At 44.2% G+C, this 24,430-nt stretch overlaps 1 protein-coding gene across 2 annotated transcripts in view; it reads right to left on the reverse strand.

The window, feature by feature from the left end:
* The window catches only part of Ano4 (anoctamin 4), a 323,121-nt gene that overhangs the window by 292,868 nt on the left and 5,823 nt on the right, over positions 1-24,430 (reverse strand). For both annotated transcript variants that reach the window (XM_051206302.1, XM_051206301.1), the window contains exons 2-3: positions 18,932-19,015; positions 12,742-12,993 (exon numbers count right to left, since the gene is read on the reverse strand). In XM_051206302.1, coding sequence (XP_051062259.1) covers positions 12,742-12,993; positions 18,932-19,015 — 336 coding nt within the window. The remainder of the gene's footprint in view (positions 1-12,741; positions 12,994-18,931; positions 19,016-24,430) is intronic.

Here is a 24,430-nt window from a genome sequence, read left to right on the forward strand (position 1 = left end):
AAAATATCTCATTTAGATGATAGCATCATGAATCAACTCAAACAGGCCACAAGGCAATGACAAGCCTCTTGTAACTGCACAACCTGAGAGTGAGGCATCTGGTGTGTGTTATGACTTAATTTACATGATACCAATGGCTAGGATTCAGGTAGGCCCAGACTCATCTCATACACTAACAGGAAGGCAACCTGCAGGCATCTGCTCTGCTAAGATAGCCTACACTAGAAGGAAAAGCTTTTATAAGAAAAGGCTTTTACGGGAACAGCTAGAAGGAAGGAATGGGAAGGGGAACCGAGTGCTCTGTGACTTTAGCTGAATATCCGTTTTGGGTTAGCAGATTGAATGTAAGGGAGATGTAGCAGATTGCATTCTCACTTCTAATTATTCTCAATTCCCAACTCCATGTTCGGTGGCCATGTGACTTCGCTGTGGGCTACAACACTGTCCATCTTTGGTTCACTCTAGGCTCACCCTGTGATGTGGCTTCGGCTGATAGAACATCAGCCAATCTGTCACCAGAGCAAACTTGATGTTCGCGGGAATAGCATGACCTCTTCTCTTGCCCCTCCGTCTCTGCATGAGAACATTCAAGAACATACTTGCTGGAGGATGAGATGGCAGAGTGGAGATTAATCGCTTCCATTGTTCTAGCCATAGTTGGTCTGAATCGGCCAACACCTGCCAAGTTGAACTCAGAGCAACATAGCCAGCGCCCATCTGAGTCTAGATGAGCTGTGTTACATGCCACTGAGATCTGGAGAATGGTATGTTAGCCCGTCTCTTGTCACTGTAACAAAACTCCTGACTCCAACAACGTCAAAAGGGGAAAGCTACAGTTTGGCTAGTATGTTTGGAGGTTTCAGTCCATGGTTATCTGACCTCGTCACTTTGTCCTGTAGTAAGACTGGGAGCATGTGGTGGAGTAACCCTGCTCACAGCACACTGGCTAGAAAGCAAAAGAAGGAAGGAGCCTGGGGTCCCAATATACCATTCAACAACAGATCTAGGACAACCTCCTCCTACAACTGAAAACCGAGCTTTCGGTATATGAGGCTTGGGACATATTTAACATCCAGATGGCGGGCAGCTTTACTGTGACAGTAGTTAAGCACACAAGGCCTTTCACCACAGCTCTTCGGTCACCCCAAGCCATGAAATCTTCAGCAACATGGACCCTTTGCAAGACCACAGCTTTGCCAATATGAAGAAACTACCTCACTGCTGTGGGGATAGAGGCGCTCTTATTGTAACATTAATAACCAGTCTACAATGAGAAATCACTTCTTATACACTGGAAATTAAATCGCCTCTTATACACCGAAACGTCCACATATCAGAACTTCCACATTAGAGAACTTTTTACCTGCCGGGAATTAAATCATTTCTTATACATAATTATACTTCTTATATAAATCACCTATAATACATGGAACTTCCACATATTAGGGAACTAATTCTCCTGGAGTCCCTATATATCTTCAGAAGGGGGCCTAATGTAATAGGTCCTGTCTTACTTAGATCAATATTTAAATTACTCATCAGTAGGCAGTGACATCAACTTACTGCACCCTGACTAGTCCATTCTTAAAGCATAATGCAGTAGACTGAAAACTACCAGAGCATCCAACAAATAAGGATTGAGTATTACTTCCTGAAATATCTTTACTAATGTGTGTAAACAGAAGAGAGGATGGAAAGAGGAGGAGCAGTGGAGCACAACATAAAAATATCTTTTAATTTAGTTGTTGACATAAAAAAAATGAATTCCAGTAGGCAAGAGAAACTAACTGTCCAGGAGTAAAATACTAACTAGAGTCTATCCACAAACTCAGCCCAGGAGATAGAAGGTAGAAACAAGTCCAAGAAGAAGGTGACATCAGTAGGCTGGTCTAACTACTAGGACAACAGCATTTGCTTGTGGCCTATGATTTCAGAAGCACACCTGCCTATTTTCTCTTTTTTGGGGGGCCTTCTGACACCATTGTACAGATAGAGAAACTGAGGCACAAGGAGTCAAGTCCTCTAGATAAAGGTAAGATGTTGGTCATCAGCTTTAAGGACAGCAGTCAGCTCTTCTGTTTTCTATTCCACATTTTTACCAAATTTCCCTAAGCTCCAAGACATGCTTGAGCTCCTCCTCAGCCTACTGCCAGACCCTGAGTCTCTTCTCCTTTTGCCAGGTGTCTTAGTTAATGTTTCAATAGCTGTGAAGAGCCACCATGATCATGGCAACTTTGATAGAGGAAAACATGCAACTGAGGGCAGCTTCCAGTTCCAGAGGTTTAGTCTGCTATCATCATGGCAGGAGGCATGGAGGTGTGCAGGCAGACATGGTGCTGGGGAGGGAGCTACGTTTTGATCCACGGGCAACAGGAAGTGAACTGTCTCACTGGGTGTAGTTTGAGCATAGAAGACCTCAAAGCCCATCCCCCCAGTGACACACTTCCTCTAACAAGGCCACGCCTCCTTATAGTGGCGTTCCCTATGGGTACCATTTTCTTTCAGACCACCACACCAGGCCAAATTAATTCCTGTGTTATGGTCTACCTACAAGCATGCTTTATCTTTACTGAACCAACCAGATTTTCTTATTTGTGTAATTATTTATCTTCTCTGCTAGTCTGTTCCCATATTATTACATAAAGAAAAATCATGTGTTGGGGTCACTCCAGGATACACAGCACCCCAAAACAGTGATGAATTAAAAAAAAAATAAGTCATAGAACATGGAATAAGAAACTGAACAGCCCTGTAATACAATGATGACCCCCAAATTACTACTATTTTCCTTGTCTGATGAAAGTTATAGTATCCATGCACCCTTAGAGCTAGGGGCAAACTAAGCAGAGGGTGTTTTCCAACCCTCTGAATGCGGAAACTACCAACTGAATGGGGATCCAAGCATTCGTCAGTTCCTGGTCATTTGGAAATCATCCTGGATTCTGGGCCTTTGTTCCCCACAAACCACAGATCTCCTGATGATTCTGTGATTGGTTTGGACTGGCAATACCACTTACAGACTCATGTCCACAATCCCACTGACTGGAATCTGATAAACTAGCTCTCAAAAGTTTTAGCTCAGGGAACTAGTGAGATGGCTCAGCAGGTAAAGGAGCTTGCAGCCAAGTCTGATGATATGAGTTCTATCCTTGGGTCTCACACCATGAATGGGAAGAGAGAAATGACTTTTACTTCCAACCATGTGGCATGGAACACCCACAAAGAAAGAAAGAGAGGAAAGAAGGAAGGAAGGAAGGAAGGAAGGAAAGAAGGAAGGAAGAATGGAAGGAAGGAAGGACTTAAAAATGTATTCAACCCCATCCTACTTCAACATACAAGTTGGTAATCACACCCCCTGCTCCTCACGAAGGCCTGCAGAGCTTCTCATCCTTAGAGTCTCACCAAGAATCCTTCTGTGCATTACAATTTGTGTTTGGATTTACACTGTTAACTGCTTCATGTGGATCACCTGATGTGACAGATCTTAGTCTGCCAGCTGCTCTGAATGTTGGCAGTGCTGATTTTCAGCTCTCTCTTGAGGAACCGCCCACAAAGAGAAATGTTGGAGGCCATGACCTTTCCTGTGGCAGCTTGTATCCAAGCAACAATGGCAGGGCATAAGTGCCTTGCTATGGGACGTCCTGGAGCATGGAGTTCCAGATCTCTCCTGTCTGAGGTCTCCCTTATGCAGCACCATTTCTCAAAATTTACATCTGCCCAGGCATCTTCCTTTTCCCGCCTACCCATGCACACACACTCTGACTGCTCCCAAAGACTTCCTCAGGAAATGTCAAGCGTGTGTACTTCTAACTCAGAACCAGTTTCCAGGGACCCGGAGCTAAGACAACTAAAATCACTCTTGACTGAGTGTCACAGTTGTTGGCATTTTGTTCCACTGTCTAAATAATCTCTACAGGAGAGTCAGAGCATGTATCTCATGAGTCAGCAATTTCCTGGTAATGGCATAAGCAGACCTTCCACTTACAACTGATGGGTGAGGCCAATGTCCCTTCTGTTTTAGGAACTCAGGGGCAGTGTTCTGGTACAGATAACATTCCCTAGACTCTTTAAGATCACACGTATCTTTCATAACACCTTCCTGTGTGTTTATCCTACATGCTTTGGCGAAACATTTTTTTTAATCTGTGTCTTGTATTACTTCCACATCCTGAGGCTAGAAACAAAGACATTCATCCCTTGAGGGAAAAAAAATCAGAAATACAGCTTTGGACCAGCCAAAGAAGGATATGCAATCCAACAAAATCTCCATGTTACCGGGTTCGTGATAAAATGTGAGAATTACTCCTCCAAACCACAGAGCTTTGGTTTCATTTTTAAGGCTCCAGTTGTTTTAGTGACAAATCAATGTCCTCATGCATTCACAGAAACCATGAGCTGATACTGAGTATCTAACATCATATCTGCAGCCCCCATCCCCATCCCCATCCCCATCCCCATTGCTTGGCTGGGAGTATGATGGATGGGTTGTTTCTGGTTGTGGGCTTTAGCACTGAAGCAGAAAGGAGATTCGGTTTTTATTGCACTGGAACATACTCATGGCATCCATTCACATGCCATTCACATACTCAAGTGCCACAGACCACTGTCCTCAAGTGTCTCTAACTCAGACCTGTTATCAACACTTTGGTGAGAGTTAGGTGACTGAGTGGATGGATAACTCCCACAGAGCACCGTAACGTTTCATTCTGAAATAGATCATCCAAAGGCAGTCTGAATTCGAAATTTTCAGTTTCTTAGCACAGTTCTCAAGTAACTTCATAACCATATTGTATAATTGACTTTGTCCCCACTTGTCACTCATTGTTCCTGGATTCACTGGTGACTTTAGTCTAAGACAAAAAATTACCACACGTGGCACAGGAACTGACAGAATTGTGCCAGACTGGAAAACTGAATGGCATCCCCTTGAATTATGGAAAGAAGAATCCAATTTAGGGAAATAAGAAACTTGAACAAAACTCAGCGATTTGTTTCTCATAGCCAACTCTCCTGTCAAATGAATATTTGAAATAATTCTCCTACTTCCAAAGCACAGGCGGACCCCAAAACCCATACCACACACAGATCTCTAGTGAGGTCAGATTACTCTGCATCCTGTACACTATCAGGAGCTCAAGTTGCAGGGTCATTACTAATGGCATCCAAACTCTGAAAATTTAGCTCCTCCATGTTTCCTTTGCCATCAATCTGAAAGTATCTGGTCACGATTTGCTGAAATATTCTGAATTTGTACTATTGAATGGGCCCTTGTTTCCAAACACTCTCTACCCCAAGCAAACTCATTACAGTAGGCACAACTCAAGAATCCAGCACTCACACACATTTCTCTTTCTACTAGAAAACCCCCGTCAGTAAACAGCAAGGAAGGCAAAGTATTTCCCATCTCCTGACAAAATATAAGTGCTCTGCCCAGACATTAGATGCACAAAGTGAATGAAACAAACAGCAGTCATCCCACATCTTCGGGACCTTCCACCAATGAGGAGCATGCTTAGGAATCCCACAAAGAGTGCTGTAATTCTTTCTAAAACCTAACTCCAGCAGGAGTCAGTGAAGCAGAGTGGTGAGGCACAGGAGCCTGGAGAGGGGCCGAACATGACAGGCAGAGCAAATTCTCCTTCCTTCTTCTATAGACAGGCAAAGAGTTCACCAATGGATCCGATCTAATTTGTAGCGTGTTTTCAAAGTGTAAACTTAGGGCTAGTAAAAGAGAGCAGAGTCAAGGGTGTGGCTGTCCTCTTTAGGGAGGAAAATATCTCTGTCTTTGGAAAGAAAATCCTCCAGACTGCAAGGCACAGTCTGCAAAAGACACCTACTAAAATGGGGTGCAAATTATTAAAACCCATGAATCCACTGCATCGAGTAAGTTACCAGAATATTCTCACCAGGTAGAGACTCAGAGAGCAAGTTAGTGTAAATCAGACATTCTCGACTGAGATGACTTTACTCTCTGAGGGGAAATCTGGCATTGCCAGGAGAAACTTTCAGTTACTGCAACAGGCACAGATTGGGAACACGACAGAGACATATCCAAATATCCTACAGCTGATAAAGCAATGACAACAGCTAATCATCACTCTCATCAAAATACCCAGGGCACCAAAGTTGTACAAACGAAGAAGAAAAGGCCATATGCAGCCTGAGGTGCGGTCCAGGGTGAGATAAAGGACACAGTGAAAGATGAAGAGGAAATGAGTTAAGAAAAATAGGTGGATCTCTGTGAGTTCAAGGACAACCTGGTTTACAGAGTGAGTTCAGGTTCCAGGACAGCCAGGGATCTTACACAGAGAAACCCTGTTTCAGAAAAGAGAGAGAGAGAGAGAGAGAGAGAGAGAGAGAGAGAGAGAGGAGAAAGAAAGAGAGAGAGAAAGAAAGAAAGAGAGAGAGAGAAAGCAAGCCCTAGAGAAGAGAGAAGGGTCCTACAAATGCTTCAAAGGAGGGAGCCCATCGTAAGGCCTCCTCATGATACATAGGAAGGGAGATGCCAGGGACCAGGCAGACAGACACAGAGGAAGCAGGAAAGTAGGACATACAGAATGAAAGGAAGGTAAAAGGCTCAGAGGCAAAATGTAGATGAATAAAAAGAGGTTAAATTAAGTTAAAAGAGCTAGTGAGAGGAGCCTAAGCTAAGGCCAAGCATTCATAATTAATAATAAGTTTCCATGTCTTTATTTGGGAGCTGGCTGATGGCCCACAATGCCATGGTCCAGCCTCAGCTTTGGTTCATGTCTTAAGACAAGGAAGGGGCTTCAGCACAAAGCAAACTTCTGACCACCAAGTGGATTGCACTGGTGTCCTTAAATGTCTTTATTTATGCTTAACAGAGTTTTTTGTTTTTTTTTCTTACATGAACAGCTTTATTGTTGGCTTCTGTCTTTTCTTTTACTTTAAGGAATACATCACAAACTAAGGAGTACACCATGATCACTATGAAAGCCCCCACTGTTCCCCTGCACACCTCCCCGTCCCCTGCAAACCTTATTCTAGACATAGATAGAGTTCAGCATTTTTGCAGACTTCCCTAAACATTGAGCCAGACCCATCGTACTCTTACAGCACTTAAGGCAGCTGGCAGCTGCTTGTGGCTACAAAGTTAAAAGTTATAGACACGGGCATAATGCTCTAAGGACAACAATATTCAAACCCAGACGATTCTTTCATATCTGCAAGATCTATTTTTATGTAGTTCCCTTTTCTACAAAATTATAGTATAAAATTACACATACAAAATGTAAATGAACTAAGTATTCAGATTTGGGTTTCACAATCAGATGTATTATTATGTATATAAAGACATTTCAAATTTATTTTTAAAATTCTAAAATTTGAAACACTTCGGGTCCCATGAATTTCTGACAAGCAACACTTGACCTGCATTGGTACTTTTAACGCTAAATTGATTACTTTTATAATGAAAGATGTTTGTGTATGTATGTGATTCCTCACCATGAAATCTTATCGCCTTAGTTAGGGTTTCTATCACTGCGATGAATTACTAGGAGAAAAAGGAAACTTGGGAGTTAAGGATTCATCTTGCCTCCTGTTCCATGTCACAGTTCACCACTGAAGGCAGTCAGGGCAGGAACTCAAACAAGGTGGAAACCTAGAGCGAGAGCTGATGCAGAGGCCTTGGAGGGAAGCTGCTTACTGGCTTGCTCCTCATGCTTGCTCAGCCTGATTTCTTAAAGAGATCAGGACCACCTGCCCAGGGATGGCCCCAACCACAATGGCCCTCTCACACCCATCACTAATTAAGAAAATGACCTACAGGCTTGCCTACTGTCCCATCTAAGGAAAGTGTTTCCTCAGTTTCCCCCCTCTGAGATGACTCTACCTTGTGTCAAGCTGACATGAAACTAGGCAGCACATTTCTACCTTAGCATTTCTCACACCACATAGAATATGTGGTTTCTTATCTGTTTTCTCCAGTAAGTATTGATTCCCTTTAGAGAGGTGTGATGTCTTTCCTAATTTCCTATCCAAAGACCATGTCACAGTGCAAAGAAGAGAGAACTTAGTACACACAGGATGGATGGGTGGATGGACGGACTGACGGACGGACTGATGGATGGATGGGGGGTTGATGGGTGATGCCATTATGTATATATGTTTCTCATACTGGTTAATAATAAAGTACTGTTGGCCAATAGGAAAGGAAGATAGGAGGGACTAGGAGACAAGGAGGAAGAGGAAGTAGTAAGGAGGAGTCAAGATGGAGAGTCTGGAGAGAGCAGTATGCGGCAGCCGGCTCCGGTAAGAAGAACACGTGGACATACATAGATTAACACAAATGGGTTAATAACTAAGGCAGAGCTAGCCAATAAGAAACAAGTAACTGGGCCAACAGCATTGTATCAAATACAGAGTCTCCGTGTGTTATTTGGGACTGGCGCGGCGGCTGCGGGAGGAAAAACCGTACTCCTTACAGGGGGTGGAAGGGTGGATGGACAGGGAGATGAATGGATGGACCTATGGATGGATGGAGAAAGCCAGCACTAGAGACTGTTTCAACCTAACCTGCTACAATTTCTTTACTGACAAAAGCATTATTTGTCTCGGTGTTCAGCTGTGGGTGTCTGCTTCTGTTTCCATCAGCTACTGGACAAGGGCTCTATGATGGTGGATAAGTTAGTCATCAATCTCATTATCAGGGAAGTTCACAGATGCAGAGAGGGAAGACAAGGCCAGGCTGGAGAAACCCACAGAGACAGCTGACCTGAACAAGGGGGAGCTCATGGACCCCAGACTGATAGCTGGGAATCCAGCATTGGACTGACTCAGACCCCCTGTACATGAGTCTCAGTTAGAAGGCCTGGGCAGTCTAAGGGACCTCTGACAGTGGAACCAGGATGTATCCCTGGTGCAGGAAAGGACTTTGGGAGCACATTCCCCATGGAGGGATACTCCCTTAACCTAGAGGCAGGAGGGAGGGCCTAGTCCCTACTCCAAATGACTTGACAGATTTTATTGACCACTCCTGAAAGGCATCACCCTCCCTGTGGAGTGTGTGAGGGGAAGATGGGATGGGAGGGTGGTTGGGGGGGCATGGGAGGAAGGGAGGAAGGGATAGGGGACTGGGATCGATATGTAAAATAATAAAAAAAATTAAAACTTTATTTGTCAGGAGAAAGGAGCAGTATGGCCAAGGTCTCACAGTTTGTTCCCTACACAGGCTGACAAGTAGGGCTATGTCGAATGAACAAGGACCCATTGTGCAGGTCAGTTGCACACGAACAGAAAGAGGACAGAGTAAAATGGCAGCAAGAACATCCTGGAGAGGGAAGGACTCATGAGCCCCCATCCCTCACAGGGGCGCTATAAACAGTTGATTGTTCCTGGACAAGAGTCAGTTTTCTTTGAGCTCCAGCAGATGGCGCCATACCCAGGCGTATATTGACAGTGCAAACTGGACTCCATGGGTTATTTTTAAAAGGGGAGAGGGGGACATGAAGTTGGGAGATAGGGAGGAAGAGGTAGACCTGAGAGGGGCTGGGGAGAAGGGCAAATATGATCAAAATACATTGCATGACATTCTCATGGAATAAAAAAATTACATACTTTAAAACGTGGCTAAAAAATGGAGATCTCAAGAGCTTCCATACACTTAGTGTTTTGTTAATTCACCCTAGAATTGTAGAATGACAGTATTTATAAAATGCAAAAAGTGATTTTTAAATGAGGTTTGGAAGTTCATAGGCATATGAAAAGCCCAGTATTCAGTAAATAATTGTCTGGTTACATAAATGTAAACCTCATCAGCTCTTCTGTAGCAATGAAGAGGTTTATGAAGCCAAAAAACAAATAAATACATAAAGTAGATTTCTTAAAGGGCACCTAGAAAGTTCTGGAATTTCCAAGATGGTACGGCTGAACTGACTCCTCTCATCCCAGAGTCTTCCTCTAATTAGAAACAGAAGGAGGAGGAGGAGGAAGAGGAGGAGGAGGAAGAAGAAGAAGAAGGAGGAGGAGGAGGAGGAGGAGGAGGAGGAGAAGAAGAAGAAGAAGAAGAAAAGATAAAAGCTACAAATAAATTAAATATAGTTTAAAAGAAATAAACAAGGGAGCAAAGTTTTCACATAAATGTTTTACACAGTGAAATCAATAAATTGCTGTAAGAAAATAAACGTAATAGGCCCACAACATAAGCATAACCTTGAATTTTATATAGAAGCTACTCCAACATCCATAATTTTCTAAAAGTTGACAGCACCTGCTTGTACAGTATATCTTCAGTGTTCCAGGGTGCTTTGCAAAGTTACAGATATCGGCAACAGTAACGATCATAAGAAAATAGTAACAAATGGTTACATGGAGAAATTCAGTATCATTGTTGAAGGAAAGCCCTAAAGGGAAGAAAACTATTGGCATTTATTTTGTTTGTTGTTGTTAAAGCCTGTAAGTGAAAAACAGACACTCTTTCCAAAATCAGACTGCCTCTGCACATGCTGCTCTCTGGGAAGGAAAGGAGGCAACTGATGAGGATGAGAAATGCTCTCCCAGCAGCTCCGGTTTCACAGTTCTCTGTGCAGAAAAATGCCATAGCCGTCCTTACAGAAGGTATGTGATCCCCGCAAACATTTGAACTACAGCAAGCACACCATTTTTATTCACAATAAACTCAAACCTCTGGGACTAGAGGGATTCCTCAGCAGTTACAAGCACTGGCTGCTGCTCTTGCAGAGAACTGGATTTCAGTTCCCAGCATCCACACTATAGCCAACACAGCCTTCTGATTCTGTTCTGGGGGATCTTACACTCCTTCTGACCTTCACAGGCACCTGCTAGCACACAGCACATATACATGCACATGCACACACACACACACTCTCTCTCTCTCTCTCTCTCTCTCTCTCTCTCTCTCTCACACACACACACACACACACACACACATGCATGCACACACTAATTAATTAGTTAATTTAAAAAAAATCAAACTCCCAAAGATTCTTTATTTTTAGCTTACTACACAGATTTCTCTACAGGCAAAGAGATGCTCAGTCAGGATAATCAGAAAGATGGCTAAGTCCTAGTAACTGATCCCTAACACTCTAGATTTCAACTGAGCGATTTCTTTAGAGACTCTGGGGAAAGGTCTCATGGTATGTGAGAAAGGTGAGCAGTCAGACCCGCAGGAGAAGCAGTGTATAGAATGCAGGCTGCTGAGGATCCCCGGTGCTGTGCCCACAGCCCCTGGGGTAGTGCCTAGGAATCCTCGGTTTTAACAACTTCAGTGATGAGTCTTAGCTTGTGATCATCTGGGACTTGTGCAACATCAGCGATTTGTCTGTAGGTGGCAGCATCTGTGAACTGTTGCTTGCCAAGGACTCCCAGCATTCAAAGACTTATTTCCTGAACTAGGTGTCAAAGGGTGGATTTGAGTACCTTATCTCTAAGTGCTGTGGCTATGCAAGGAAAAGTGCTGTGGCTATGCAAGGAAATATGGCGGCATAGATTTTTGCATCAATTAAACCTCCACTTCAGACTTCAGAAGTAAGGCCCAGAAGGAGCTTCCTGCAGCTGATTTCAAATGTGACAGGTCATAAATGTTTTTGCCCCTGGTTGCTTGTGTAATGACTTTCAAAGATCACATAGACTAGTGGTCAGCAAACAGCTTCCAAAAAGAGACAAGACAGTAAACACGTTAGGAATTGTGAGCTATGAAATCTGTTACTTACTTGATTCTGCATTGTTATGCAATGATAGATTATGTATAAATAAAAGTATGGCTGAGTCCTGTAGGACCTGATGTAAGAAACTAAAACTCAAGCTTTATATAATTTTCCTAGTTATAAAACATTATTATTAATTTTTCCCAACCACTTCAAATTTTAAAAACCTACTTTTTCTTCTATTGTTGAGATTATAATGCAATCACAGCATATTATAATGCAATCACAGCATTTCCTCTTTACTTTTCCTCCCTCCAAGGCCTCCCTTATAACTCTCCATGCTCTCTTTCAAACTCATGGCTTCTTTTTTTCATTAATTGTCGCTACGTGCAACAATAAACATTATATCATACATACAACTAAATATAGCCCTGCTCAGTCTGTATAATGTCTCTTTTATGACTGTTAGGTGTTGGATAACCAGTTGGTGACTCTTCCCTGGGGAAGACTATTTCCCTTGCTCCCAGCCTTCCTTACTTCCTGGAGTTCTTTGCCTAAGGCTCAACCCTCCTGGCTTCTCCCCCATTCACTTTAGCATGCCAATTGTCCTTGTTCATCTCACGTTCAGGCAGTCATGTTGGTGGAACGTTACAGGTTAAAAAGCAACCAAACAAATAACTGTTCCCAATTCTTTGGCCATTCAAAAAAGCAGGATGCTGGCTGGCCAGATTTTACCCATGGGCAATGGTTTTCAAGACCCCTGACACAGATCAATTTGGTGGGGCAAAGTAAACTGGATCTAAGTTATTCAAAAACAAAAAAATTAAACAGCAGAAAGTTGCACACTCAAAGTTGTTTCCTAGAAATGGTTTTACCAAATGCAGTAACACTTCAGTCTCCAAGTACAAGCACAACCTCCTACTAGTCCAGCTAAATGATCAACACTGGGAACACAGAGATACTATACCAGTCCAGAGCATCACACACACACACACACACACACACACACACAGAGAGAGAGAGAGAGAGAGACAGAGGTATAGCAGAGAAATGCGCAAAGGAACCTTAGATATGCCAAAGCCCGAACCTTCAAAGAGGCCAAAACTCCTACCTGTTGTGTCTTGACTCAGGGTCTCCTGGCTGCTGCTGCTGTAAGAAGGTACTGGGGTGATGGACAGCGAGGCTGGACAAGATAAGGGTGTGGCCAGGTCAGCTTTGCGAGTAAAGGATTGGTGGTACACAGGGATGCCTGCATCTTTGGAGAGGAAGAGGGGCAGATCTGACGGGAGGGTGGGTCTGCCTTGTACATAGGGATTTTTCCAATGGGTGAGTCCAATTGCCACAGGCCCAGCAACATCATAGCCTGTGGAGAGAAACAGATTAGGTCAGTAACCACAATCAAAACCATATACACTGTTGGTTTTAGTATTTCTCAAAAACTTTTAAGCTGGGGGTCAATTCAAACACTGTTTGAAATGATGCACGTTCACAATAAGCAGACAGGTAATGCCACACTTGATGAGCAGGGTTTCATTTTATCACATTAAACACATGGTATGCTCGGTGCCCAGTCTTTGCCTTCTAGGTACTCTGATTTGTGATCATGAAGGATTTTGGGTGGGGTGTGTGTGTGTGTGTGTGTGTGTGTGTGTGTGTCAGTGTCACAGTTGTCCTCAGAGGCCCAATGATCATGTCCAATTCCAAGCAGATGGAGTTACAGACAGTTGTGAGCCACTCAACATGTGCGCTGTGAAATAAACTTTGTCCTCAGGAAGGGCAGCAAATGCTCTTGACTGCTGGGCCATCGCTCCAGCCTCCATGGTCAAACATTTTTAAAAAGCAATTGAAGGTAAGCTATATGCTGGACACTTTACACAGCCACTCTCCAACCCATACAGCAGCCGCAAAGGGCGCTATTGACTACGGCAGTTTTGTGGACGATGAAAATAGTGAGCAGTTTTCCCTAGATCAAGCAGCCCACAAATGCCAAAGGTGCCTGAACCCAAAACTCTAACCATCCACAAGACAAAGAGGACAAAGAGACATCAGAAGTAGGGTGGAGGCTTCTCCTTGGGAGTTCAGGGGAGGGGATGTGAAACCATGGAGAAGGTGGTATGAAGATAGCCTTATAGACGACGTTGGCTTCTCAAGCCAGTGGGAGCAATCTGCTGTCTTCATTAGGATTTCTACTGCTGTGACAAAACATCATGACCAAAAAGCAATTTGGGAAGGAATGGGTTTGTTTGGCTGATACTTCAGCATGGCTGTCCATCACTGAAGGAAGTCAGGACCGGAACTCAAACAAGGCAGGACCCCAGAGGCAGGAGCTGCTGCAGAGGCCATGGAGGGTGCTGCTTACTGGCTTGCTACCCCTGACTTGCTCAACCCACCTTCTTACAGAACCCAGGACCAGCAGCCCAGGGATGGGCCCACCCCCACTGACTGATCACCAAATGAGAAAATGCCTTACAGCTGGCTCTCAAGGAGGCATTTCCTCAGCTGAGGCTCCTTCCTCTGTTAACTCCAGCTTGTTGCCACACAAAACCACCCAGTATACCACCTTTTTTTTTTTTTTTTTTTTTTTTTTTTTTTGGTAATTTGAAGTGAATAAAATCTAAATCTAAACCATGCTCATGCAAAAAGGGCTACTTTTTGACTTCTCTTGAGCTTCTCATGAATATTAAATAATGCTGCATCCCCACATGGCAGCTGAGTCTACATCAATCCGCTGCAGTCCTCACACTCCCTAACACCTCACCCCACATTCCGCCACTCATCTGCTGTGCCTGTCTGGCCTCTGCAGGCTTTTCAGTGTGCCACTGAGGTACAGATCATGGGTCTGTAATGTGGGTGAAGTCTGGAGAAAACACCAAACGAAGAGGGTGAGTTGATATAAGACTCACCAAGCTACAAAGGCTAGATGTTATCTGGAAGGAAGAAACCGAAGCAAAATACTGCTCACGTGTCTGGAGGTTTTTCCACCATCGGCTCCAGAAATGGAGGTCACTAGCAAATATTGTACATTTCATTGACACAAATGAGCTATGATAAAAGCCACGCCATTACGATCAAATGTAAATGGGGCAGCATATCCAAAAGCAGCAATGAGGTCAAAGTACTTTGAGGGACCGACCAGTCAACTAAGAGGACGGCTGAAATGAAAGAGGCAGGAAGTAGGAACATCACTTGAGGGACCCATGCTCCCTCCTACCAGGGGAAAGGTGGCAACAGCTGTCTCTCTGTTCCCTTTAAATTCAGCATCCAAGCTGAGAATAAAGAAATCAAAAGTTCAACACCAACCTGCCAGACTCAAACCTGTCCAGGAAACTAGAGAAACCACACCCAGGGCTGTCAGTAGTCTTGGGGAGAAAACTGACCTTAACCACCTCTGGGGTTCTTACACATTTAATACATGGGTAAGAATTATACAGAGTCAGTCAGGAGCCAAGCCACACTGAAGGGTTTGGAAAGAGTGGTTTTTTTTGTGCCTGGGCTCCTTCTGACTCCTCTGCTTCCGCAGCTCATGCAGAGATTAATCTACACGAGTCCTGTATCTTAGAATCCTCACATATGAGGCTACATAAGATGACTACTCCCTAAGACAGTGGGTCTCAACCTTCCTGATGCTGTGGCCCTTTAATACATTCTTCATGTTGTGCTGACCCCCAACCATAACATTATTCCATTGCTACTTCATAACTGTAGTTTTGCTATTGTTATGAATCATAATGTAAATATTCACGTTTATCAATGGTCTTAGGTGAGCCCTATGAAAGAGCCATTTGACCCCCAAAGGGGTCACAACCCAAACGTTGAGAAACTTTGCTTGAAGATGATGAGTACCGGGGATGAGAGAAAACACAGAACTATACAAACAACTCTTTAAATGATCCAAAGAAAGGTGTCCTGTCCTAGCACTGTGTGTATAGTTAGCGGCCGTTTTCTGTGTTTGCCATGAACGTTACCGAAGGGCCTGGCCTTCAGCCAGATGGTGGGTCATGGACACTGCCTATTGCCTCTGCAGATTCTTAGGCCTTTTCCTTCTTCTACAGTCTTGACTTTATTTTGGGGACAAAGTCCCACCCCCTGCAACTCACAACAGGTAATTTCATCCCACACCTGTCCAGAGCCTCAAGTGGCCTTGATAGGAATAAGGTCAGTGACTGGCTCAGGGATGGTCATGGGACCCCATAAACCTGATGATACAAGGCAGGTGTGCTGAGGCCCCTCAAGCAGAGGCCTGAGGAGACACTGTGTTCCCTCTCTGCCTGGCGGCTGCCACCAGGAGAATAAGCCACCAAGAAGGCAGAGAGGAGGAGGTCTCTCACAACAGTTACAAAGAACAAAGCTGCCTCTGGCCTTCTGTTAATAAAATAATAAGTTCTTATGGTGTTGACCAATCAGGGATCTGAAGCAGGGGTCATTTGGTTACATCATCACCTTTGGAGAAGACAAGGCATCTGCTGTCCCCACCTCCCCTCCAGAGCTTAGATTTGCAGAGCTCCTGCAACCACGTGTCACAAGCTGTACAGCCTAATATAGCAGAAACGTGGTTCTGGAGAACAGAAATGTAAAGTGGCGTGTTACAGGGACAAGCAGCCTCTGAAGGCTCCACCAGAGAACCTGGCCCCTGTCTTTCTCTTGGGTTCTTATGTTACTGAATTCACTGCTATTCCTTGGATGACAGACATAGACATCTCAGTCCATTCTCCCCTTCCTGAGTTTCCCTTCAGTCTGGTCCTTGGCACCCTGCACACTAAACGTGGTGACCCCCAATCTCTTGACCTCAGGAGTCCAGCGACTCAGCCAGCCTCTGCGAAGGCAGTGCCTTGAGAGCCGCCTCTAGCCATTCCAGCTACCATTCCCGTTTCCTACAAGGGATTTTATGGAGCTGCGTGCGCACCTTGCGCCCAAACTATAATGGCTAAACCTGGCCCGTGTAGACTGTATTTGTTCTAGCATTTTCCTTACCCCTGCCTCTCTCACAATGACCAGACTCATCATCACCCTGACTCAAAATCGCAGAGCACACTCGTCTACTCTCAGCCTGAGTCAGTGACCACTCCCGTCCACTGTCCTGCCCCTCTCCCTCCACACAAGCCTCTTGACCCTACACCCTTGGCTTGTGACTGCCTCGTGTCAAAACTAGCCACAGACACTAAGTGGCCTAGGACCCCAGAGTGCCGTACAGGAAACAGCGAGTTCACCGTCAGGGTTTTATCACCCACACTGGTCATGCAGGTGCTCGCTCTCTTACTGCAGGCCCTCTCTCTGCTGCCTCCCGCTGATTGACAAGTATCTCCAAAAACATCTCCTCAAATACCTGATATTTTCAAACTAGTTCTGGAGGGTGAGCTCCAGAGGATTTTTTAAAAATGTCATTATTCTTCATTGTAAAGTTGATAAGCAGGAAAAAAAATCAATATTCTGGGCCAAGTTCTACCATTTAATTTTAATGCCCGAGTCCGCTTTGGTATTTGAATGAAGCGGATGCCGGTCCTCAGATTGATGAGGAAGGGGATGGATATGTCAGGGTGCACTCACACAAAATAAAGATTCAGGACTTCATAGCAGTGAGCAGTCACAGACTTTCAAGTAGATTAGACAGAGGTAATAAGAATGCAGATCCTTCATACGATACCCAGGAATACGGAGTGGTGGGGGGGGGGGGTCAAAGATCTTCTACCGTAACTACTAGCATGTGGCCTTGCAAACAGCAATTGTGTCCCAGCAAAGTCACAGGACATCCTAATTAAACTAATCAGGGGATCTGGAGCTATTTTGCTTTATAGCATTTTTTTAATTCAATATGATTTTTATGGCTATTTAGAACAGAACGTGTCTATGTTTAGTTTTATGCTCAAATGTACTTGCGCAACTTTATAATCAAAAGACTTAAGATCTGCTTTACAGGCTCATCAGTATTTTTATAGAGCTCCCGAGCATGGCAGTTAGAGAAGCCACATCGCAAAGTCTCAGGCACAGGTTTTCTAGTCTAACAGACTTGCACTGAAATTTAGAGCATACTAATAAGCGCATGAATGACAAAAAGAAATCAAGTCTCAGAATCTGTGCATTGGAGGAATACTGGTACAGTCTCACAGGGTGCCTAGTAAATGGTGAAGATAAGGAGCCAAGAGCCACTGACAGATACAAAATAAGCACGAGCTGTGGTTACCACCATTTTCGTTTTGTTTTCATAACTCACTGCCTAAGATTCTGGACTCAAGAACATTGATAAAGAAGTGGAGGGCTGGAGGGATGGCTCAGAAGTTAAGAGCCCTGGCTCCTCTTCCAGAGATCCTGGGTTCAAGTCCCAGCAACCATCTATAATGAGATCTGGCGCCCTCTTCTGGCCTGCAGACATACATGCAGGCAGAACACTGTATACATAGCAAATAAATAAATACAATCTCTTTAAAAAAATGTCTGTCTGATCTGAGACTTTGGAAGTACTAAGAAGTGGAGAGATCAGACTCAACAAACAGAAAAGTAAAGTTTAGTCTTCCCCTTTAGGGCACAATAAATGCACTTAAGTTTTGGTAGGAAGGGAAGTAGGAGACATTTAGGTGCACACACTGCCCACCTACTGCGGGCCTCGTGGGCTCTGAGGCAGCAGAGGACTTCATATTTCCAATGTCACAGGCTTCAGGGTGTGCAGGTGCCATTTCTTAGAAGGAAGGGACAGGGCGGCTAGCACACATGGGGTTCCTTATACCACAGAACGCCTTTAAGGTCAGCCAAAAGGGTAAACTTGAGTAGATGCCAAAGGTCACCGAGGAGGTGGAGGACATTGTGTCCGTCTGGTTCTTTTTGGTTTAGAACCTAACAGAGAGTCTGGCTTTGGATTTTAACCCCACACAAACACTTGCTTCCCACTCTTCAGACCGGAAAGGATACACCTTTACTCCAAGAATTGGTGAACAAAAAACTTCCAGGTATTATTTTTCCTGGCATTAGTTTCCTATTTGCAGTTACAGAAGGTTTCTTTCTAAAAAGAATATTTAATAATGTGCCACAGGAGCTGAAAAGGAACTTGATTGTGACATTAAGTGTGTAACAGTTCAGATGACAGAGCGCTAAAGCAAATGTTAGGTTATTAAAGCAGGACAAGGCTAGTTTTGCCAACCCCTATCTATGGCAGCAAGAATCCACCAGAGGGCGCCCCAGGAAGAGCGCGTGCCTGCCATCCCTGTGGCTCTACAAATCAAGTCTCTCACGGGTACATTTTCTGCTTTCTCCCTAAGCCACCCTCCCAGCCAGGTTAACCCTGTAATATAACCATGGCTGCAATTGCTCACCTATGGTGATCTGGCTGATACAGCTGTAGTAGCTGCCCGTTGTCGCAGACGACAAGTTATAGCTCGCACTGCTCACATCCTTATCTGTTAAGAAAACAAGAGAAGGTTAATACAGCTTCCTGGTTGCCATGACCGCAATGTAAGCGTATGACTGGGAAAAACAATAAAGTCGGCGCTCGTCTGTGACACTGGTGCCCTCACATTTGTTCGCTGGCTCCTGGGCGCTAGGCACACAAGGTTGGGTGCTCTGTTTAAGCAATCCCTGAGCTTAGCAAGGGCACACGCAATCACTGTTCAATGACTCAAAGCAAGGGGAGAGACAAGGTTAAAGGAGGTTTGCACGCACATGAATGGCTGCTTTCAATTTCTCCTAGTTATAGCTGTAAGGAGGTCATGGTGACGGACGAGAAATGGGGACGTCTGCAATCCCGGAAGTTCTTCAACTTGTTCAAGTTGCTTAACTCGGGGTTATTGCCTCTACCTGAACACGGCGGGTCTAAGGCTGGCCTAAGGGATGAGGAGATAAGGTACAGCTCATGAGAACTGGACCAGCCATGGGAAATATGCACCTGGTTCACAAGGCAGTAGGAAGGCAGGATGCTCGAACTAGAAAGGAATGTCTGCAAGAGCTGTGAACAAACTGGAATGGCAAAGCTATCCGGCTCTCAATGGTAAGTGCGCGGCAAAGGCACAAAGAAGTGTGGCAATTTCTGACACAAGAAAACCATGTGGGAAAAGGTGCACCCACATCTAAGGGCCTCAAACTGAGAACATCAATCCAAACCTTCCACATCACTCAAACCAGACCTTTCAGGAGAGCCTGAATATCGATTTAGTCCTTGAGGAACCAACTTCAGGGAAACGAAAATATCATGTAACAGACAGCTCCTGGGGCTCACTGACAGCCAGTCGAGCCTGCTGGGCAAGTTTCCAAACTCATGAACAGCCCTTAAGGTGTCCTCTGGCCTCTACATGCATGTACATGCACCTGCAATACACACACACACACACACACACACACACACACTCAAAAACACTTGAGCAAAAACAGGACTAAATTACATTGCTCATGGATTCATACATGGACAGTAAACTTGCATGTAAAAATAATCACCACTCAAGTGAGTATGGTGCTGGGGAAAAGAGTTTCAATCATGAGAGGGCATAAGTCTTGCCAAATATGATTTATACCTTGACCTGGGTTGTGGTCCCATGACATTTGTCTTATAACTATTTGTTTAATTATAAAACTTGCCTCTTATGGAAAAATAAAGCATCTTCAACAAATGGCGCTGGCACAACTGGATGATGGTATGTAGAAGACTTCAGATAGACCCATGCCTATCATCATGCACAAAACTCAAGTCCAAATGGATCCAAGACTACAACATACACCCAGTCACACTGGACCTCTTAGAAGAGAAAGTGGGAGGTACCCTTGAACAAATTGGTACAGGAGACCACTTCCTGAACATAAAACCAGTAGCACAGACACTGAGAGCAACAATTAATAAATGGCACCTCCTGAAACTGAGTAGCTTCTGTAAGGCAAAGGACACAGTCAACAAGACAAAGCAGCAGCCCACAGACTTGGAAAAGATCTTCACCAATCCTACATCTGACAGAGGGCTGATCTCCAAAATATACGAAGGACTCAAGAAGTTAGTTACCAAAATGCCAAATGGTCCAATTAAAAAGTAGGGTTCAGAACTAAATAGAGAATTCTCAATGAAGGAATCCAAAATGGCTGAAAGACACGTAAGAAAGTGCCATCAGGGAAAAGAAAATCAAAACTCTGAGGTACCATTTTACTCCTGTCAGAATGGCTAAAATCAAAAACACCAAAGACAGTTTATGTTGAAGAGGATGTGGAGAAAGGGGCACACTCCTCCACTGATGGTGGGAGTGCAAACTTGGACAGCCAATTTGGAAATTAGTAAGGTGGTTCCTCAGGAAAGTGGAAATCAGTCTACCTAAAAATCCATTAATTCCACTCTTAGGCATATACCCAAAAGATGCACATTCTTACAACAAGGACATCTGTTCAACTATGTCCATAGCAGCATTATTTGTAATAGCCAGAACCTGGAAGCAACCTAAATGCCCCTCAACTGAAGAATGGATGGAGAAAATGTGGTACATTTACACAGTGGAGTGCTACTCAGCAGCAAAACACAATGAAATCCTGAAACTCACAGACAAATGGACAGAACTAGAAGAAACCATCCTGAATGAGGTAACCCAGTCACAAAAAGACAAACAGGGTATGTACTCACTCATATATGGTTTTTAGACATAGAGCAAAGGATACCAGCCTACAATCAACTAGGCCAGAAAAGCTAGGAAACAAGAAGGACCCTAAGAGAGACCATGGTCTCCTGGAGAAGGGAAAGGGATAAGATCTTCCGAGAAAATTGGGAGCATGGAGGGAGGGGAGAGGGAGTTAGGAGAAAGAGAAGGGGAGAAGAGGAGGGGAGAGGTGGACATGAGGGAACAGGAAGATTGAGACAGGGAAAGAATAGAGGAGAACAAGAAACGAGATACCATAATAGAGGGAGCCATTAGAGATTTAAAGAGAAATCTGGCACTAGGAAAATAACCAGAGATTTACAAGGATGACCCCAAATAACAATCTAAGCAATAGTAAAGAGACTACCTTGAATGCCCTTCCATGATGATAAGATTGACAACTACCTTATATGCCATCCTAGAACCTTCATCTAGTAGCTGATTTAAGCAGAAGGAGATACCCACAGCTAAACACTAGCTGAACTCCTGGAATGCAGTTACAGAGAGGGGTCAAGACCAGGCTGGAGAAACTCGATCTTGTAGACCAGGCTGGTCTTGAACGTCAACCTGTGATGTCATATGTATTCTTTTTGGGCAATGGAGCAGGGGAAGAGTGATGACTATTACATGCGCGCATGTGTGGACACTCATGCATGCACACATGCTCTCACACAAGTGCCCGCCCCAGAGCTACAAATGAAGGTCTCCATTTCAACAAGATACCCATGTGACTTGCTACCTCATTAAAATGAGAGGCAATATTCTCAAAGGCTTTTGAACCAACCAAAGGTATTTTTAAGGGTCTGTGTGGTCTATCCTGTGCTGGGAGCTGGGAGAAGGACACTGTATAAGGAAGGAGGGGCAAAATCCAAGGAACTATGAGTCTGCAGAACACAGATAGCCTGAGGCCAAAGGGAGAGACAGCTAGAGTATCATTCAAGCAGTCCTCCTCAGAAAGACCTGCTCTGAGGAGGAAAAGCCCGTTTGAAAAGAGCCCTTTTAGTTGAAGTTTAACAGCCTTACACTAAGATGCCCAAATCCCTGGTTCACAACTCAATGAAAATTATCACAAGATGAACATATCACACAAGCGCTATCAAGAGAATTCACCCAGCAAGTACATCCATGTAAGAGGAAGTTGCTGAGGACAGCTGCTCCCATGTGGGTAAGAACAGGAGCAGTGGCCATCACACCAGCAGGTAAATGGCAACCAGCATCACCTCTGAGATGAGTTCTGAGGGATGTAGCTCAAACTGCCCAAAAAACACAAGGATGCTGTCCTGTGACTTCTCGTTTGCTGCATAGAAACATTTCTAACATGCTCTTTGCATTGTGACTGCTAGTCGCCTCTTGTAAAATGCATTGATGCCTACGATGAACTGCAGGCACAGAGCAGCTCTAGATACAAAGAGATGTGTGTGTGTGGGGGGTGGGGGGGTGTCTCTCTATGATGCTGGCAAATCCATCAAAGTGTAGCAAGTCTGCCCCCTAGCTTTTTCTATAAAACCAGATCTCTCTAAAGCTGTGACAATGACAAACAGTCCTCTGTCCCGCACTGCTCCGGGGACCTCCTGGTTTTCACAGTGGCTGTGAATCAGCTCCTTTAGTTTTTACCACCTTCCAGGGGCCCCGGGTTGCAAGAGGACTTGAGTAGCACATTCTCACCATCCTCTTCCCGACATTCCTAAAGGGCAAAGACAACCCTCCGGCAGCTGTGTCCATGGTGCCTGGCTCTGTCAACTGTGCACAAGGCACAATGTCTGTTGCCAAATGCCTCCAGAGAGCTTTCAAACACTTTAATCACTGTTCATGCATTTTCAACACTGTGTTCCATTCTCATTATCTCACCTTCCCTTGGATCCACTCTAGCAGCAGGCACCATAACGCAAGCCCTTTCATGGACCTTAATTAGAGAACAACGCTTTCCTTTCCACCTTAAACCTACTTAATTCCAGGCTGGAAAATCACACCTTTCATGTTCATTTTCCTCAGAGAATAAAGACCTGAGCCATTGTAAGATTCATTAAGCAGGCAGGGTGTATCTGTACTTCCAGAAACAACAGTGCTGAGCATACAGTACACCTTCACAAAGGGTATGCTGAATTATTTCTTCTAGGACCTTCCTTGGGAGCTGTGGATAGAGTATTTATCTATGTCTGTGTGTTCACAGAAAAATCCACATCATTGTTTGTTATGAGTTGGATGTTTGTATCCCCATATTTTTATTAGCATATGTTGAGGCTGTGACCCTGATGGTATTTGGTGATGGTATTTGGTGTAAGCCTTTAGGAGGTAACTGCCTATAGAAGAGGCCCTCGTGATGAGGTTAGCACACATAAAGAAAACAAATATATTATTCTTTCATGAGCACACACCTAGGAGCGTCCGAGTCAGCCACACTGAGGGATCAATATTCTGCAGGACAGTAAGTGTCCCTTAGTAGACACGGAATGCGCCGGCACCTTAATCTTGAGCTTTCCACCCCAAAGAACCGTCAGAGATAAATGTCTACTGTGAAACCCACTCCATCTTGTTAAATATAGCCTCCAATATACTAAGACACTTTTATAAAAATGCACATATAGTGTTTTACAGGAAAGAGTAAAATGACTTTTCATAAGACTCCAACTTACTTTTACCCCCGGGAAGAAACTTACATAATGTGGAGGGCTGAAAGTCAAATAGTCCTGATGCTTTGCAGAAATTCCTTAATCAAAGGATCCTGATCAGTGTTGACCAGGGTTGTCTGTATTGTGTAATAAACAAGCATGCCAGTTTCTGATAGGGAAACAGAAGTCATCAAACAGCTCCTTGGAGTCATTTGTAGTGAAACTTGAGTCCTAGCCAGTTAGGATGTGTCTCATTTCACTGTAGCAAGAATGCTCTCTCTCTCTCTCTCTCTCTCTCTCTCTCTCTCTCTCTCTCTCTCTCTCTCTCTCTCTCTCTCTTCTCTCTCTCCAGCATGTTCTTGTATTTTGGAAGCTAAAGGATATTTTCTTTGCAAATTCCAATAGGGAAATTAAATGTCAAAGACTTGCTCAATACCGTCTTTAATGGTGTAGTTGCTGATAAATTGTCCATGCTCTAGGAAATTTCCAACATTGTGCATGCAGACAACTCTAACTAAGCTCTGGGTCACACACACACACACACACACACACACACACACACACACACACCACTAACACATGCACACGTACACATACATGC

This window comes from Phodopus roborovskii, unplaced genomic scaffold, assembly GCF_943737965.1.
Source record: "Phodopus roborovskii unplaced genomic scaffold, PHOROB, whole genome shotgun sequence".
Taxonomy (NCBI): Eukaryota; Metazoa; Chordata; class Mammalia; order Rodentia; family Cricetidae; genus Phodopus; species Phodopus roborovskii.